Here is an 18,084-nt window from a genome sequence, read left to right as displayed (position 1 = left end):
TTTTTCTGTGTTTTGCCTTAAACGAGCGTTCATTGTTACTGCAGTTTTGTTCTCAGGACAAGAGTGGAGGTTCATTTAGTAGAAAATCTGAGTAACATACCTAGTTTTCTTACTGGCTTTTGCTACCAAAATAGACACTGGATAACTGGAATTTACAACAAAATTAGAGCTCAAGCACCTTAATGTTAGAATATATGATCACAATACCCAGGGGGCTGAATTTCAATTGATTTGTAACAATTTCAGCCTTCTGAAAGACTCTGGACACTCATCTAGTATTGATATGGACGGCCAAACTAGATTCTGAGATATATATATAAATGTATATATATATCTTGCTATCTTGTAATTATTAGATCTGTATCTATACCACCCTAAAAAAACCTAACAGTTAGCCCAGTGGGTTATAAAACTAGACTAATCTGTTTATTAACCATTAATTAGACCAAGTTTGAAACTAAAGGATGATAGTATTCCCAAGAAAGACTGGTATTCCACTGCACACTTGACAGCCAAACACTGCTGAATTTGCATTTACCCAATACCACTTAAAGAGTTAAGATTTACCACTTAAAGGCTACAGACAGACAGTTCCATTGGAGTATTGGTTTTCTTGCTGTCCATCAACAGCATCCTTTACATCTTGTCTTTCAGATCATAATTTCTTAAGACAGGCAATCTCATTTAGCATTCATCTCTACAGCATTTCCAGCATAAAAACCAAAATTTTCCACAAAGCAAAGCTAAATTATAAAGCAAGCAGAAATAAACTTACTTTTCCAGCCATTTCCACTGTAAGAAACGGGAAAAATACACACTCTCCTGGTAAGCTTCAAAAGGTCTTTTGCTTAGATATTCATGGACAATTCTAGCAGGAACATAAACAGAAAAATAAAATCCATCTTATTCTGAAAAAGGCTCCTGTTGAAGCAGGAGGTGCTATCAATCTACAGACAGTATTTAAACATATTGATGAAGCTGTAGGCAGAAAAACATCACCGTATCTACAAGTTTTAACATATTCTTTGGACACTGGTAAATAAAATTTTATTTTAGGATTTGATATTGAAATGCAAAATGCCATATCTAAACCATGAACACCAAGTACCTTATCATTCCCTTAACGAAACACACCAAGATGGAGGTGGGGAAGGAAACAAGTCATTCAAACTGTAGTCAGGTATTTATTAGACAGAGGAAAGGGAATGACCTACATGAGACAGTCCATCTGAGACATGTTTTATGAGGTGTTCTCACACAGCCCTTTCCATTTTAAATCTCAGCTTGTTACAAAGCATGCTATTTCTGTTGCCAGGGAGATGACCCAAGCAGTGACAAAACCTGTAGTCATCCGTCAGACGTGATCAAGCACGCCTTGAAGAACCAGAAATATTAGAAACTTAAAGGCTTTAGAAAGACATGTAACACTCATAAATACGTACCATCCCTCCAAGAAAAGCCTCCCCTGCTACTACTGTGTGAAATACCACTTCATGACTGCAGAACGAAACCAAGTTGTATTGTTTTGTGTTAACTATCACAACTAATCCTCCAATCAGCCATCTTAATTCCACATAAGTGTTGGCCTCAGTTAAACTTGTTTTCAAGAACCTTAAATGTCTGACATTGTTCATAAACCTTTCAAGCTTCAACTTATAACTTCATACTTTTCTGAGTACGTTCATCATGGAAGAGAGTCACTCAAAAAGTAAGAATACAATAAAGAGAAAAACCATTTATCTTACAGAATTCTTGGTGGCAGACAACAGTGTGATTTTATGTAAAAGCAGCATTAAAGAAAAAGCTCTGCAAAAGTCAAACATCTCAATCACAGCTGAAGGAAATTTAGTCCTTTAATAAATCTGTTCCAAGTTTCTTTCTTTACTCATTTCAGGAACTCAGTATTTCTGGATATAACAACTTCATCTTTCACTTTCCTTAGAAACACACAAATTTCTCTTGTAATTCTCAAATTTAGCATTAGGCATTTTTAACTTACCTAGTACAGTCCATGAAAAGATCCTTAGAAGGGTTCTTTTCTAGTCTTGCTCTACATTCATTTACTGTTTCCTGAGGTATTTCTGGCAAGTGTGCTGCAGACTTAAAAAAAGAAAGGATAGCAACAATGAAAACAGTTAAGTCAACAGAAAAACTAAAAGTTTGGTATTCAAAGATAAATTAAAATTTTTAATACAGGAAAAGGAAAAAAAGATTGACTAAAGAGAAAATCAAGGAAGTATTTGAGCAATTTTTTTATTTATTTCCCATTACAGAACAATTAATTGAAAGTTATTTCAGTTATTTACTATTTCAGTATCTGGGGGAACAAACTTGGCAATGAGTCAAACTTCTTTTTCTTTCCAAAAAAAAGCAAGTAACCTCTTTGGCTTGGCAGGATGGAAAGGAGAAAGAAACACAAACACAAGCTGGGAAAATATTTCAAATCAGACCAAAGAAATCTGGGGTCTTTTGAAAAATGCATGTGACTTATGGTAGTCCCAAAGAAATTCTCAAAAAGATGTGGCAAATTTAGATTCTATCTTCTTTTAAGGCATCTTCAAGACCTTTTGTATACCATGTACAAAGCAAGAGAAGCAAAAGGAGCATCTATTAATAAAAAGCAAAGATCTAATTATGCACCCACAGAAAAGCTTCCACTGGATACCAAAAAAACCTCTTTGATAAATGAAAAAAATCAGCTATTGATGATTACCATGGAAAACTGAAAGTAACAGAATGCTTCAGAAGAAAACAGCATTTCACTATGTGAAAACCTGCAGCAATTCTGAAAATTTACAGCAAACTAACCAAGGACACACAGGAGTCTAATGGACTTCAGACTACAACACCCTTTGTTAATTTGCTTTAAAGTTTTCTTTAGGTGTCAAATGGAGAATAAATTGTAATGATAGTAGCTATAAAAGCAGAGATCAGTCCAGTTTTTTGATTTCAAGTTGATTGAGCAGAATTTTAGAAGGCAGCACACCTCTCAGAAAGACAAAATTGGGATCAATGAAGTTTGAAAGTCTATTTACTAAAACCAATGCAACCACTGAGATCTCTCTAATTATCTGACACTTACAAAGCACTCGAGAAAATCTTTTGCAGTATATTTACCCCATTAGTGAAGTACGTCTCTAAAACTTTGAGGCCACAGTCTATGCGCTTTTCATCTGAAGATACCTCATATTCTGCCTAGGGGAATGGAATTGAAAATTATATTATGTTCTGAGCCACGTGGCATCTTTTACATAATGATAGGTAAATTTTATAATGAATAACACAATACTCCTAATATAAAAGAAACAGAAGGCTATATATTGAAACATGTATGAAGAACAGTCCTAAGGATAAAAACAACGCATATGGAATTTAATCTTTAGAAAATGTATGAAACCTAACAATTAGTCTAAGTGCAATTACAGAAATTGCATCGTAGAGGTTAAACTAGATCAATTACAATAAAATAGTATTTATGTAGTATTGTAGGACAGAATGACCCAGATGGAAAATAATTGAGAGTACAATAATCAGCTTTTTCTTCACTGTACTTTCTTCCCTTCATGTATTATTCTTTGCTACAGTTTTGGGTAAAACCAGGATAAAACTACTTTCTACAAGCTTAAAAATGAGATCTAAACCAAACCCTACATCATTCTTTGAGAAAATGAAACTGAGTAAATACAAATTTTGAAAGTTTTTGACTTAGTAACATCTGGTAGTGGGATGTAGAAAAAGAGAATTGTGCAACACAGTGCATTTTACAGATAAACAACTGGCAGCTGAACAGAGCTCCAGAAGTAGCTACTTATGGAAAAACCCACAACCAACAAATCACCACACAGATACTATTACTGAAAAATTCCAAGAACTACTTACTATTAATAATTTTATGGAATAATTTAGAAGGAGATATCAGAAGTTACAACATTTAAAGACAACACAAAGTCTGGGGAAAGACGAATTAGAACAAAGCATCTCAAACAGCAACACGTATTAGGTTTGTTAGCTGGGCCAACTCAATTGGAGCTTATTTCATATTTCAGTATGTAAATGCATGCACCTAGGAACAAAAAATATATGGCAGACTTCCAGAATGGAGGATTGTATCAAAGAAAAGAACAGCTGGGCATATTGGGACAACAGTCTTTAGAAACCTCATTGGACATGACAAGTAATTGATCTAATCAAAAGTTATTTACCTTTATAAGGAAAACTAGAACACTGAAAAATGACAGTTCAAGAGTCAAACACACACAATACTGGAAATAACAGAATCCCTGATTTCCAGTTCTGCCATTAATGACAACTAATCCTCACTGACTCACTACTAAATTATCAACATCTTTTTCTATTGAGACACTTCAGCACGCCACTCAAATCTATCAATCCAAATGCAAAACATTATTTCTGCCGTTCAATTCCACAACAAAAAGTCTAAAGGACAGGAATTCTTCTGCAACTGAAAATCAACTTGAACAAGTCAAAAATGTTTATCAACCCAAAGTTCAGCAGTGTATTTAGCACCTTTGACACTAATTTAATACAAATAGTTAGGCATGCTATTTTACATGGATAGTGTAATTTAAAAGGAAGCTTGAGAAATGGCCTTTCCAAATAATTCTGTAACTTACAGGGAAGTTTGAGCTGTTACCCATTCTTTTTCATATATGAGTAACCCTGTCCCTAGCTAGCGAAATGAGTCACTAGATTGGATAACTCTAATTCTTTACTTTAACTTCTGTCACTTACATTCAATTATTTCACAACTCTTCTTCCTGTAAATCCAAGCTGACTCCAGACTTTTAGGTCACACCTTCCCAAGAACTGGAGCTTACCAGGCTCAGTATTCAGTACAGGTAGACAACATAGTATTGGTACTACCTTGATTTTGGACTCCTGAAATAATCACACTGCAGAAATCACATTGCTTCACGTAAAAGAGTCAGAAAACTCTATTAACAATGATGCAAGGTTTTTAAGGCTATGACATTTCATTTTGGGAATTTTTTTTTCCAGAAGACTAAGTCTAAAATTTCTTTAACAAAAGCTAAACAGCCTCAGCTTTTGCTTCTCTGTATTTTCTTCTTTGTATTGCCTTACAAAGAATATCAACAAAAAAACCCCTCAACTCCCAAAAGAACAAGCTTGCTGAAGTCCAGTGTTGAAGTCCAGTCCACAAAAGGGAATCAGGCTAACTCAAGAACCACCTGTAAGAGATGGTAGGTATTTTATCTCACACCCTTGATCAAGACAGGATGCTAATTTCAGATTCTGAGAGTCACTAAATAAAGGCTATCTTGTTTCAGTGATTCCCAAGAATAATTCTTCACCCTGATTTTTTAAATGGAAGTTAAACAACAAATAAATAAAAGTAAATTGTGAAATCATTCCTTACATCAGATTATCTCAGCTATGCCACTCTTCGTTAATTCACAGAAGTGTTGCAATCCACACAACATTATAGGTTACATATTTCAAAACAATTCAAATTTTTCAGTTAGTGAAAAAGTTACTTCTTAGAGAGTTTTACCCGAAAATGACATCTGTAGAGCAAGGACACACCTGCTTTACAGTCACGCCTAAGATTCATTCTCTTTTGTGCTGCCAAAGATTCTGCTACTGCTTATCTAAGACATGAGGACTAAAATGTGTACAGAAGTTGTAACCATTAAGGGTACATCCACAGTTGTCAGTGCATGGCACTCATTAAGGGCTCTGGTTTATATTCACTTCAGCAAGAAAGCTTCACTGTTCTGGATTTCCATTCAATCTGTTCCGTCTCCAACTGTCAATCTAGTCTCTGGAATTTGGTGCTCAAACAGCTCCTGGGAGTCACAAAAGTGGGGAGTAAGCCCAATAGCACACAGATTCATTGACAAATGTAAATAATTCCATTTATTTGACACTCAAATTCCTTTTCAGCTGATCTAGTGTCTCAGTTTTTACTCCCACGGAGAAAGGAAGTTACAGTGAAATGGGAGGCACAGAAATAATCCCGTGTACATTCCTTACACCCTGCCTCTTCCAGAGCCATCTTGCAATCCAATATCGTACTTTGGGATGCATGCAAGCAGCAGCACTACCCTACTTCTGTCTCCTTTGGTCATTTGTTCTCTGTGTGTAAGAACAAAAATGGCTGCAATGAGAAAACCTGTTCTTTCAGCAGCAATCTCAATTTGAGACTGTATCATATTGTTCTTGGATTAACTGTGAGGGACAAAGAATCAAAAGCTCTGAGCTGTTATTCTCTCCTCTTAAGGGATGCCTGCCTAATCTTCTCATTACTCTCCCCCTCCACAAGAGGGTTTTGGACTGAAGATTTTTTGCGAAATATAGCTGTGGGCACACTTCCTTCCTTCCCTTGTTCTTCAGCATTAGATATCAAGATGTAAATATATCAAGACCTTTTTCCCTTGGTCTCAAAAAAATTGGTTTTTCTCCTTCCATAGATGGTTCTCTAAATTTCCATCTCCATTGTATGGTTTTTAATTAGCACATGCTGTGTAGCCTAAGGCTTTCATGCAAGTTGCAACATTTTAAAGTATATGTTTATAACATTTTGAAGCCTGAGTATAGCAAGTAATATTCATAATACAGACATCTTTTCAGGCTCATACCAAGCAGCATGTCTTCCTAAAATTGCTTCTCTCTCTCCCATCATGCCCATTTCTGTAGCTCTGACTATACCAAGATGGCAGAAACTTTATAGTAAACACCAAACATTTTCTATTAAGTAGCAGAGACAGTTTTTTGACATCCATCAGAAGTTACAGCTTTACAGTCAGCAAAGACTAGACCACACTACATTTTCAAGTACACAGCATTAGGAAACAGGTGTATAGAGATAATTAATAAAATGGTTGTGTCTTAACCACAGCAGGCAGCTAAGCCCCACACAGGCACTCACTTCCCCCCACTAAAAACCAGAAGGTCAGAAGTGAGAAATCTTACAGTTTGAAATAAAGACAGTTTGATGAAGCTGCAGTTACAAGCAAAGCAAAGTAAGAAATTCATTCATTTCTTCCCATTGGTAGGGAGATATTTGGCCATTTCCAGGAAAGCAGGGCTTCATTCTCATGGATAACGCCTATCTGGCAAATTGTAACTTCCCCCCTTCCTCTTTCTTTCCCCCAGCTTTTATTACTGAGCACAGCACCATATGGTATGGGATATCCCTTGGGTTCAGCTGTCCTGGCTGTGTCTGCTCTGAACTTCTTGCACACCATCAGCCTCCTCACTTTTAGGGCATCATGAGGAGCACAAAGACTTTGACACTGTGTAATCACTATTCAGCAAGAACTTAAACATCCTTGTTATCATGTTGTTATCAACATTATCATGGTCTAAAATCCAAAATACAGCACAAAATGAGCTACAATGAAGAAAATTAACTCTATCCCAGCAAAACCAACATAAAAATAAGATATTTACATACAAGAATATATAAGCAACTGTCTACTATAGCCATAATCCATTTCTCACTGCTTACCACTGCATCCAGAAATTCAATGCATCTTTTCAAATCTGGTCTGGAATCACAGAACTGTCTGAAGAGAAGTCTTCCTATTGGCTGTTTGTCACAAAGCTGGTTATAGTCTCTTTCTGGGAAAAAAAAAAAATAAATATCTTTATTTATTTTTATTTTTATAGTAGGATAATCATTACTCCCATCTGAGGTCAGAAAAACACCACTAAAACATGAAGATTTTACATTAACATATTTATCAAAGATAACATAAATATGCAATGATGCCAAAGAATAGTGAAACACTCTTCAGTCACATTTGTGTTCTATTGACTATCCCATTTACTAAAAACACACTGAACTATACGTTTAAAGTTAATTTGGGTTAGGGTGCAGAAAGCAACCACACTGTGAAACAGTAATACCAAAGCAAACAAGATTGTTTGGAAAGAACGAATACAAAAGGTTATAAAATCTATTAGAAGACACTAAGGAAAAATGTAAAATATATTAGCGTCAATTTAAAATGAGAGTCCTTTTTCTAATTCAAAGTTTTGTAAATCTATTCTTTAGGAACAGTTTCCTTAAACAAACAAGGAGCTGTGATACATTGTTTAATCCTCTAATAAATTTTATTTTCTCCGAAGTTCTCCATCATATTAGAAGTGTAATAGTTTTATTTTTTTGTTATTTAGCATTTAGAAGCAATACAGAGTCCTTTCCATTAACAGCACCAAACTGTTACCCTTCTCATTCAAAGGAGAGGATTTTCAGGACTCACCGATGGAGCACCGAATACCCTCACAGTGACTGACAGGGGGCAACTTCAGCATCTCTTTCCATTTTTTACTACGCCCACTCCGTTTGCCTAGAAGAAAATATGAATAAAATTGAGAAAAATTGAACATAACATTAACAGCATAAACCTAGGTCAGTTCTACACAGATGTGTCAGACTACTTTTCATGCCTAGAAAGAAATCCATCTACAATGATATCCAAACCAATAGCAAATGTGATACAGAAGAACTTTTATGCATTTTTTTCATGCTTCATGTAAAGTCTTTTCCAAGACAAATATTTCACATTTTGGCTGTGTATGTAGAATATCTCTCCAGAGAAAAGACAAATATTTAGGTATTATGAAAATCACAAACAAAACTGGAACATTAAAGATGAAACAAAAAATAATTTTGAGAATTATCTCTCAACCATGGTAAAGAATGGAAGAAAATAAAGTTGAGTAACAAAATACCAAGAACAAAGTTCTTAAATACATTTTTGGATAATAAAGTTGTACATAAATATTCTCTCTTTAAGGGCAGTAATAGTAGTAAGAGTAGACCCCACTAATAAATGAGAGGGCATAGCTCAAATACACACTGTTTACTCTAGACCACACAAGGATACCAGGAAGAACTTAGCTATTGTAAAATTTAGATATTTTCAATGCTTCAGATTTCACAGCACTAATATTGAATTAGCATCAATTAAAAAAAACTACCACAGTATTTTTCTCTGTTTCTAAAAAAACATATCTGTGCTACATTTTCTATGTTACATTGGACTTTCAGCACATTACCTTGGCCAATTTCATTTACAGAAGTTCTGCATATTTTTCAAAAAAGCAGAGATAGACAGGAACATGTACACACACTTTCAGATCCAAAATATTTTAAAAGATTTTACTAAGTGATATGATCAGATGCATTTCCACATGACAGAGCAGCAGAAAATCTGCACAGAAGCTTTCTCACCATACCAAAGCAGTACGTACTGCTAACCACAATGGGAGAAAAAGGAAGGGAGTTACCCAATGTAGTGTGAATAGAAACTAAGCAGCAAAGGGTACCAAACCCTTTCAGAATTAAATCATTAGGGTGAAAGGAACTAACATCTTCAGAATAACAAAATACCTATTTTTTTAAAGACCCTCTTTAACATACAGCTTCTTGAGCCATTCCACCAACACAGTTAGACCAGTCCCAGCTTAGTGTACCTTAGCTCATACCAAATTTACATGATCCTTGCTAACAGGAATATTGACTTTGTACTGTGCTGCTGCAACAAAACATGCTCAACTCTAATATCCCTAGAAAGATAAAACAATAAGGAATAAAACACCTATAAATGTTGGCTTGTGGACATTCTTTGAACTGACACCTACTCTCTAAATAAACCCAAACTTCTTCTGCACTTCATTTTCCAATAATCATTTTGCAGGTCTTTTGCCTTCCATAAAGTTTCAGAACACAAAATATGGAATCTACCTCCCATCCCATATTTCAAGCAGTACCAAAACTAATAAGTTAGTATTTAGAGTATTTAGTATTAGAGGCTGTAAATACCAGCATCATTAAAACAACCTGTTTCTATGTTAACAAAATATTTTTGATCTTTAAAAGAAGTTGAATATATGCTTAAAGAAAATCAAATCTCACAAAGCATAGAGCCCTTCTAAGAGAACTGAACACAAAAAAAATAAAGGAATATTTACATTGATAGCCTACACATATATACTGAATAACAAGGCTTGGGTATAGATTATGTGATCATGAAAAATAATGGATAGAAGTGTCAGGTTTAGCTATGTAACTGAAAAATACACTAAGCTGCAAGGTCCACAGAAGTTAAAAGTCTTCTATTAGAAACTACCCAGAAAGACTCAACTGTGCATGACACTATGCAATCAGTACTGATCAAGAATGATAAACTGACCTCAAATTCATATCACAATGCTGTTTGGAAAATATAAAATGAACTGTGATATATATCAAGAATACCATGTTCTGAAGCACTGTCAAAGGAAAAACCCATCCCATCCCCATCCAAAAAAAGGAAAGGATCACTAATGCATTTTACTTCAAGTCCAACACAAAAAGTGATATATTTTGCCCAATATTTGGCCAGTAACTTACGATGTGACCATTATGAACTTCATTTTACAAAAAGAGAACACATGCTAGAATGCAACTGAATTCACCATCCTACAGAAGTCAATAAAGGCTACATATAAGTTATTAATGATACACAAGAATCAGTGGTTTAGCAGTATCCACTAAATCAACGTGCTCTCACTTTTCTCTGAACTGAATGTTCTTGTATTTACAGCAAATGCACTGTAGAAGTCTGTAGGTCCCAGTAATGTAAAGAGTCATTTCTGGTAAAAGTTATGGCAGGAGGCCAATTTGTTTGTCATGTTATTCCTTAATTGCAAAATCCTTTTCCATTTCTGAGGCAGTTTAAAAGAAGTATCAAATCAAATTATAACAATTGTGGTTTGAAAGTGTCTTAATATTGATTTCAGAGCTTCTATTCTGAATCTCATTCTAAAACACTTCAGATAAAACTCTTCTACCTACAGAAGAGCCAGAAGCCATTAGGTTAAGGTGCTTTCTGGTTGACCTCTGTGGCTCACATGAGTTACTGCTTTTGCCTCCTTCAGATGGAATCAGGACTAAAAGCAATGTCCAGCTTGAAGCGATGCATCTTGTACAAAGAGAAGAGTAGATGCAGCAATACACCATTACAGTGAGGAGAAACTTCAATTACATTTTCAGGTACTAAAGAACCTTAACTTTTCCTTCCCCACCAATTACTTCTTAGAGTTACAATTTCAACAATTTTAACTCTTTTCCTATTTTTGCATCTTAAAAAGATACATACTAAATTCCGTTAGATCACTGTGCCAGCATATAGTATAGGCAAAACATTTAGATGTTTTATTTCAACTCTTTTTTAATCTTCAAAGAAATATTTGAAAAATTTATGTAAGGCAATGCAATTGGCTTATTCATCAGTAAAACCACAACTAATTGCAAAAAATGAAATTGCTGTGGCTGCAAACTATGTCAAGAAATAAGAATATGTTTTAAGTCCTCAGATGCAGTTCTCAGAGCCAGAGAGATCTTCCTTGCAGATTTGATCTGCAGACTGACTCTCATTTCAGTGAGCACAATGCTCACTAAACATTATTAAGTCAGTTTTCCTTGAGGTAAAAAAATTTGGATTCTGTCATGCAGAATCCTACTTTACTGGCTACTACACTGACACTGAGATTCTGGCATGGAGTTTTTTGGGGACCTCTGTGCCCCAGCTTTCCTGTCTGTGCGGGGCAAGCACTGTGTATCTGAGGCTCAGAAGCACTGGGAGGCTGAGCAGCGCACAGCTCTGTAGCATTGGTGTGCACGATTGCTACAACTTCATTCTTGCAAAACTGATTCCACAAACCAGATTGTCAGATACCAGCTGAGAAATTCATACTAGACCACACCCAGATAAGCTTTGAAAGCCTAAGACTGCAACAAGATGGCAACCTACAACACGCCTTTAGTGTACAAATCAAATCACTTGGTTCAAGGAAAAATGCAAAACAACTGATGCAGGAGCTTTACATCATCTACACTTAGACACATGAAATTAAGCTGAGTACATACACTGTTTTAAAATATTTCCCACAGCAGAGGCAATTGCAGGCAAGTTTCCTAATAGATTTAATACTCACATGAATTCAAAATCTTCTAGTTCCAGACACATTTTCCTTCATACTACTCACAAAAAGGATTAAAACCTTCCACTAAAAAAAAATCAAAACATTCCTGTTTAACTATGGTCTTATGCTATACATACATTTATAAACACTGCCCATTGAGTAACAAATTTCCATTTTATGCCTCTGTTGTGCAAGATCCACCTTCAAGACACAAAACAGTGTGCAATTAATACTTCATCTCTGGAATAGCACCAAGTTCAGACTAGATGACAAGCTCATACCATCACTCAGGGAAGGCTGTCATGCTTCCAGGTCTGGAGACAGCTCATAAGGTACTGCTGTGGGGGTTCACAACAAGATAATCCATTCTGCAGGTCAGATGTATTTTTTGTATCAAGTTGTATTTTGACAAAATACAAGCTTGTATCAACTCAACCCTGGGCACAGCTTAACAACTACATTAAACAGAGTGGCAACACTTTTCTATGGAGAAAGGTTTGGGGCTTTTTCCCCAGAGATATGATAAATACAAACTGTTCTTAGTAAACTCATGACAATCACCTGGCTGAAAATTCAGGTTTTGGCACAAGGTTAGCACCTAACTCACCAGCATTACAAAGGCCAAGGTACTTCTGAATGCAAACAGAAGCAAAAATGCAAGTAGTACAATAAATAAACAAAAGATATCTATAGATTACAGATTGTTACTGCATTTATAAGATAATAGTCCCCACACTCCTGGATTCAAGTACATGAAGTTGGACTTCAGCAAGGTAATACTCGAATGCTCTTGCTCATCTGACTGTCAAAGCAGTAACACTGCAGCAGTTAAAAGCCCAGCTCTCTACGTGAACATTTGTGCCGTTTGTTTATGTGCACAATCATTTATTGTTCCCACAGCTATAACCACTCGAACAACTGGTTCTTCACATGGGCTCTCTATCCAGCCCGGGTGATCATGTGCACATGTAGGAATGCCAGTGCACACACTGTGCCCAGTCTCTGCACTTCACCAATTAAGTGTGGAATGGAAAGCTTGTATCAACTCAACTAAATGTAACTGATCTGAACTAAAATTTATTTATCTGTTTTTGCAAACATTGTAACATCTCTGTATACATTTTGAGACATCTATAACCAGCCAATGAACAGGGTTTACAAGGGGAAAAAAACACTAAGAACGCTGCAATTTTACAGTCAACAAACAAGCATGACAGTACACTTTTTAGAATGATAGTACACTAAGAATGCAACAAATATTAAAGAAGTAAAATTGATTTAAGCTGATTGTGAAATTTGTAATTGCCACATTTAAAATAAGCAAAGCAGCAGCATGTATCAGTTACTAGACCTCTAGTGTTGTGTTTATTTAGTAAATGTAATTATTTAAGATTCCAACTTACCCACATGCATTCTCCTTACAGTTCATTAAATAAAGGACAAAAAGGCAGGCATTGTGCATAATTCTGTACAAACACAGGAAGACATGTTTCCTGCCACAATGAGTTTACAGCAATTTAAAGCACAATGCAATAAGAGTGCAATAGAACATAGGAGGCAAATGAGGGAAGAACTGACATCAATTGAAAGCAACTACAAAAACTCTCAGCACTCTCCTGTTAAATTTCATATTTGCTGGTGGTGGACATTCTGGCTATGAGTCTGCCTTGCTGTCCCATATGTCCTACCCTCAAAATAATTAAAGAATTTAGTTCAGTTCAATAGCCAAACTACAGTGATCCGAGCAATCTCCACAGAATTACGTTCCTAGTTACAAATACACACAAAATAGGATACCTTCCTTGTATCATCAACACTATACTGGAATATTACCTTATACTGCAAGCAAAAGTAGGATTTGTTTTGCTTGCAGAATTATTCCAATTGCTTTCAAGCCCAGACAGATAAAACTCACTATTTGAGTGGACTGCTTATTTTCAGTGAAGAATACATCATTAAGACAATTATCCTGGAACAAGTATCTTAAAGGATTCACTTAAGCCAAGCTGTGATCACATTCTGCTGAAAGGTTCCTTCCTTCTAAATCCATCTTTGGACTGCACCTAGCAATTATCAAATCTGCAGGAGCCTACTGATCCATCTGAAAACTAATTTTGGGAAGAAAACCCCAAACCCAAAACATCCAGCAACATAAGGATAAAAACCACCTCAAAAACCCACATAGCCTAGATTGGTTCATGGATCCAGCTGGAAACTACCTCACCCATTCTTGCAACCACAGGCTAGAACCATACAACCCAGAGCTGGGGGATTATTTATTTGAGGCATGACCTTAATTTAGCCAAAATCAATCATGAAACAGAGGATATTCTATGCCTAACAGCAGAGCCAACTCTCATTCCCAAACTACTCCTGCCATAGCAGTATAAATAAATTTTAAAGTGGATGCAAATGGACCAGGTATGTTTAAAATGTACTCTTGGCATAGATCCTCACCTGGAGTAAACTGTCACTGACTTCAAAGGAACGATGCATCTACCCTTTGGGTGTATTTTTTTGAGACTATTACTTTAGGCAATGAAAAAAGAAAGATTCCTAAGCACTTTAAAACACACATGGATTCATTTCTTTCCTTCCCAACATCACAGACTATGTGTGGGATGCTGAAATGAATTTGGGGCTTACATATACTCAAAGGATTTACTGAGAGTGACTGAAATAAAAACAGAAGATATACAGAGAAAAGTGAATATAAAATAAAAATTGGGGAGGGGAGATTTTTTTTTTGTTTTGTTCATATGAAATATGAATAAATAACTTTGTTCATATTTATTATTTCTCTCCATTTATGGGACAAATTCTTCAATGTCATTCAAGTGAAACAAATTTAAAATATTTTTCTGCTGGGAAAAAATGAATGTATTAATTTCTCTGCTCTTATACACAACTTGAAAACATATTGTTGCACTTTTCACACAAATATGAGTAAGGAGAACATGGACTAGCTGGTGTGAGAGCTTACAATCTCATTTCATACATCACTATCACTTACCTGGTTTATCTCAGTTCCTGCACTTCAGCACTTGTAAGATCAACTTTGAGTTTGCTTTATAATCACTTGTTTTTCTACTGAGTCACCTGTGCTTGTTCCACCATTGGGTTCACCATAAGAGGAAGTTTTCCCTTTTTCTTTCCCATGTACAAGTTTCTCTCAAAACATAATGTACACACAAGAGGAAAGAGCAGGATCGACACAAAGGGCCACTTAACCCAGGGAACTGGGACAGGGAATCCCAAAACACCTTGCACTACAGTTGAACTGCAGTTTTCATCTGAAGGCAAATTCCTCCATGGACAGGTCACCTTTCAGCACAAGAAGTCAACTGAAAAACTGGACAAGGAAAGAAAAACTGAGTACAGCTCCTGACTCCTAAATCTATACTCCATGAAGTACCAAAGGATACTTTGTGCCATCATATCATCTTCTAGTTGTAGGTACATTCAAGAATCATATATTATGTTATCATTAATACCCACATGTAAAAAGAACTGGCATTTGATCATTTACCAAGTGGCTTTAAAAAAATATAAGGAATCCTGATGGCTTCCCTTCTTAACCTGAAGAAGTATTGCAGTTGCTACAAAGACATTACAAGTCTTTAATGAAAAGAGACAGGCTTCTATTAAAATGGTGTTTTATTGAAAACTATAAATATCCTCTTAGAGACAAAATTTAAAGTTTTGAGGCTGGGTGGAAGCTGGGGTTTCATATGACCTGAAAAATGGAATTACAGACAGCAATAGTATTTTATTTTTATTGTGTGGGAGAAGAAAGTAGCAAGAAAAGATCAATTTTATCTGAGTTCCTTGCTCTCTAATAACATAGATCAAACTTACTTTCTATGTATCAGATCAGATTTAAACGGTAGACATGAACCTCGCTGTTCAAGGTGTGCTGATACTGCACACCTACAAATGTAAAACCCAAAATGATATTCACATCCTAACAACATTCATATCCAAAACTATTAGAGTACCTAAAATTCAGAGGAAAACTTTGTGCACAAGTCTGGGATGATGATTTTGATTGTTAAATCTGGTTTATGTGCTCAGGTACAATTTGGTGTTATTTATTGGGAATTTCTGAATTCCCATTAGCCACCTGCCATACTATTTCACCAGAAGTGGACAGGTACACATATTTTATTGCTTCTATATTTACAAAATGAAAATTACATATCTCTGGGGTTAAAAGACTTTGTAAGATGCGTTCAAGGGTACAACCATGTACTACTCTCATCTTTATCAGAAAAGAATCTCAAGTTTGACTGACCCATGCAAGCCTCATTGATTTGTTTTGACATGCACCACAAAGAATAAGAGCAGAGTAGTTTACATTGTTATTTTATTTGCCTGTACAACTGATAAGTTTATCCAGGTGAACACCTCTCACCCACCCACTGGACGTGGCTAAAGCCTATACATGAAAATAAGTAAAGCTGCTATTGTATATTAGCTTTGGATTTTACTTTCTTCCATAAGAAATAATTCTGCACTTTTCCATGCTATCCCACTTCTCCATACACTATAGAGTGTCATAATATAAATGTGGGAAGGAAAGTAACTTGAAAGTCTGCTCTTCTGTCCCACTTGTTGGGCCCTTTTAGCAAGGAATATATTAAAACATCTACCTCACACACTAACTTTGCAAATTCCATTGCCTTGCAGTCTATCAGGCACGTAAGAATAGAGCTGGGACAGGGATTTTATAGAATGGTCTTGACAGATGGAGTAAACCAGACATTCCCAGACCAGCCAGAGCATGTAATGCAGAGAAAATAATCTCATATCAATGAGTATTTTGAAAAATGTGACATAAAAAGTACCCCATGCACAGGGATTGATACCTGAAAAGGTAAAAGACCTTCTACCAATTATCAATGGAGTTCTAGAGTTTCAAAGCCAGAATGCGCAGTTTTTGCACACATTTACACAACAGAGCCCAGGCCAATTGAAGGTATAAAGAGAGTAACAGATTTTTACCATTACTTTTTTAAGTTTCATGTCAGGTAGAACTGATCTTCACATTAGCTGCTCTCAGAATTTCATCTAGTTCATTAAAATATCTTGTTTGGTTAGTTCTACCACTATAATTGATTTTAAACATAGTGAAATCTTAACTAAAGAGGCAGCCTAACATTAAGCAGCCACTTAAAAGCCTCTGCAGATTACCACTCCGCTCTTTGTGGTGAGGGTTTGGGCACAGTAAAGTTTTGAGCCAGATTCCACTTTCCCTTCATTTCTCAGATCACTTCAATGCAAATTCCAAATTCAGGCAGCACCACCACAGACATGTTACTGTCAGTGAAACCAGCCAAAACATGTCCTCTAGTTTGAGGTGGTCTCTTCAGCTAAGGTTGGAAAATGGCCCAAAACTGCGATCACTGTTCTGTTTTTTAAACCCCACTTCAAAGTCAAAAAGCTGATTTTCCTCTCTTGCTGCTTAAGGCAAATTTAACTGGATACACATATGGCGTAAGTGCCAAACCCATTTAGAGTTGGAGGAACTTGCAAAACATACAGAGGCAGATTCTACTGTTCTTACTCACTTTAAACAGCTCCAGCTTAACTAATGGGGCTTCTCAACACAATTAAGACAAGCAGGATCCAATCCAAAAAGAATATGCACATTTCAGGGTTGAAAAATATACTCTGCACAAAGTACACTGGTAATCCAGGGAGACTTTCAAGTGGCCATTTAATGGACAGTTATATACACGAAAAAGCAGTAGGACAATCTTAGTTCAGGATGTTTTTTAAACAGCAACCATGTGCTATACTAAAACTAATTATCTACCCTAAACGCTTGCTAGCTGGGGGGAGGAATCCTCAACTCAAGGTGTTCTGGACAGTTAAACTGTAAGTGTTAATCTAATGCAAAATAGCATACTTTTGTATTAGGATAATACAAAACATTCGACTGCAAAGTACAGGTCGCATTCAACAGCTACGTTTTTCCCAGGCAGGAATTTCAGCAAGATGGAGTGTAAGGTTTTTCCAGAAACGATTTATATCACTTTATCGTTTATATCTATATGCATTTACATTTGTAAACAAACAGACAACTAAATATTAACGACTCTTTTAAAACATCCGGTTAAAACA

The 18,084-nt window shown here is 35.9% G+C and overlaps 1 protein-coding gene across 2 annotated transcripts in view; it reads right to left on the bottom strand.

The window, feature by feature from the left end:
- GRK4 (G protein-coupled receptor kinase 4) overlaps positions 1 to 18,084 on the bottom strand; it is a 37,110-nt gene that overhangs the window by 18,304 nt on the left and 722 nt on the right. For both annotated transcript variants that reach the window (XR_015286909.1, XM_086889500.1), the window contains exons 2-6: positions 8,250 to 8,336; positions 7,493 to 7,605; positions 3,118 to 3,195; positions 2,000 to 2,100; positions 776 to 868 (exon numbers count right to left, since the gene is read on the bottom strand). Coding sequence is in view for 1 of the 2 variants with exons in the window: in XM_086889500.1 (XP_086745626.1) it covers positions 776 to 868; positions 2,000 to 2,100; positions 3,118 to 3,195; positions 7,493 to 7,605; positions 8,250 to 8,336 (472 nt within the window). In the remaining variant the exon portion in view is untranslated. The remainder of the gene's footprint in view (positions 1 to 775; positions 869 to 1,999; positions 2,101 to 3,117; positions 3,196 to 7,492; positions 7,606 to 8,249; positions 8,337 to 18,084) is intronic.

This window comes from Cyanistes caeruleus, chromosome 5 (genome assembly GCF_971803275.1).
Source record: "Cyanistes caeruleus chromosome 5, bCyaCae1.hap1.1, whole genome shotgun sequence".
Lineage (NCBI taxonomy): Eukaryota > Metazoa > Chordata > Aves > Passeriformes > Paridae > Cyanistes > Cyanistes caeruleus.
Note: the sequence above shows the minus strand (reverse complement) of the source record. Positions and strands in the feature narration are given on the sequence as shown.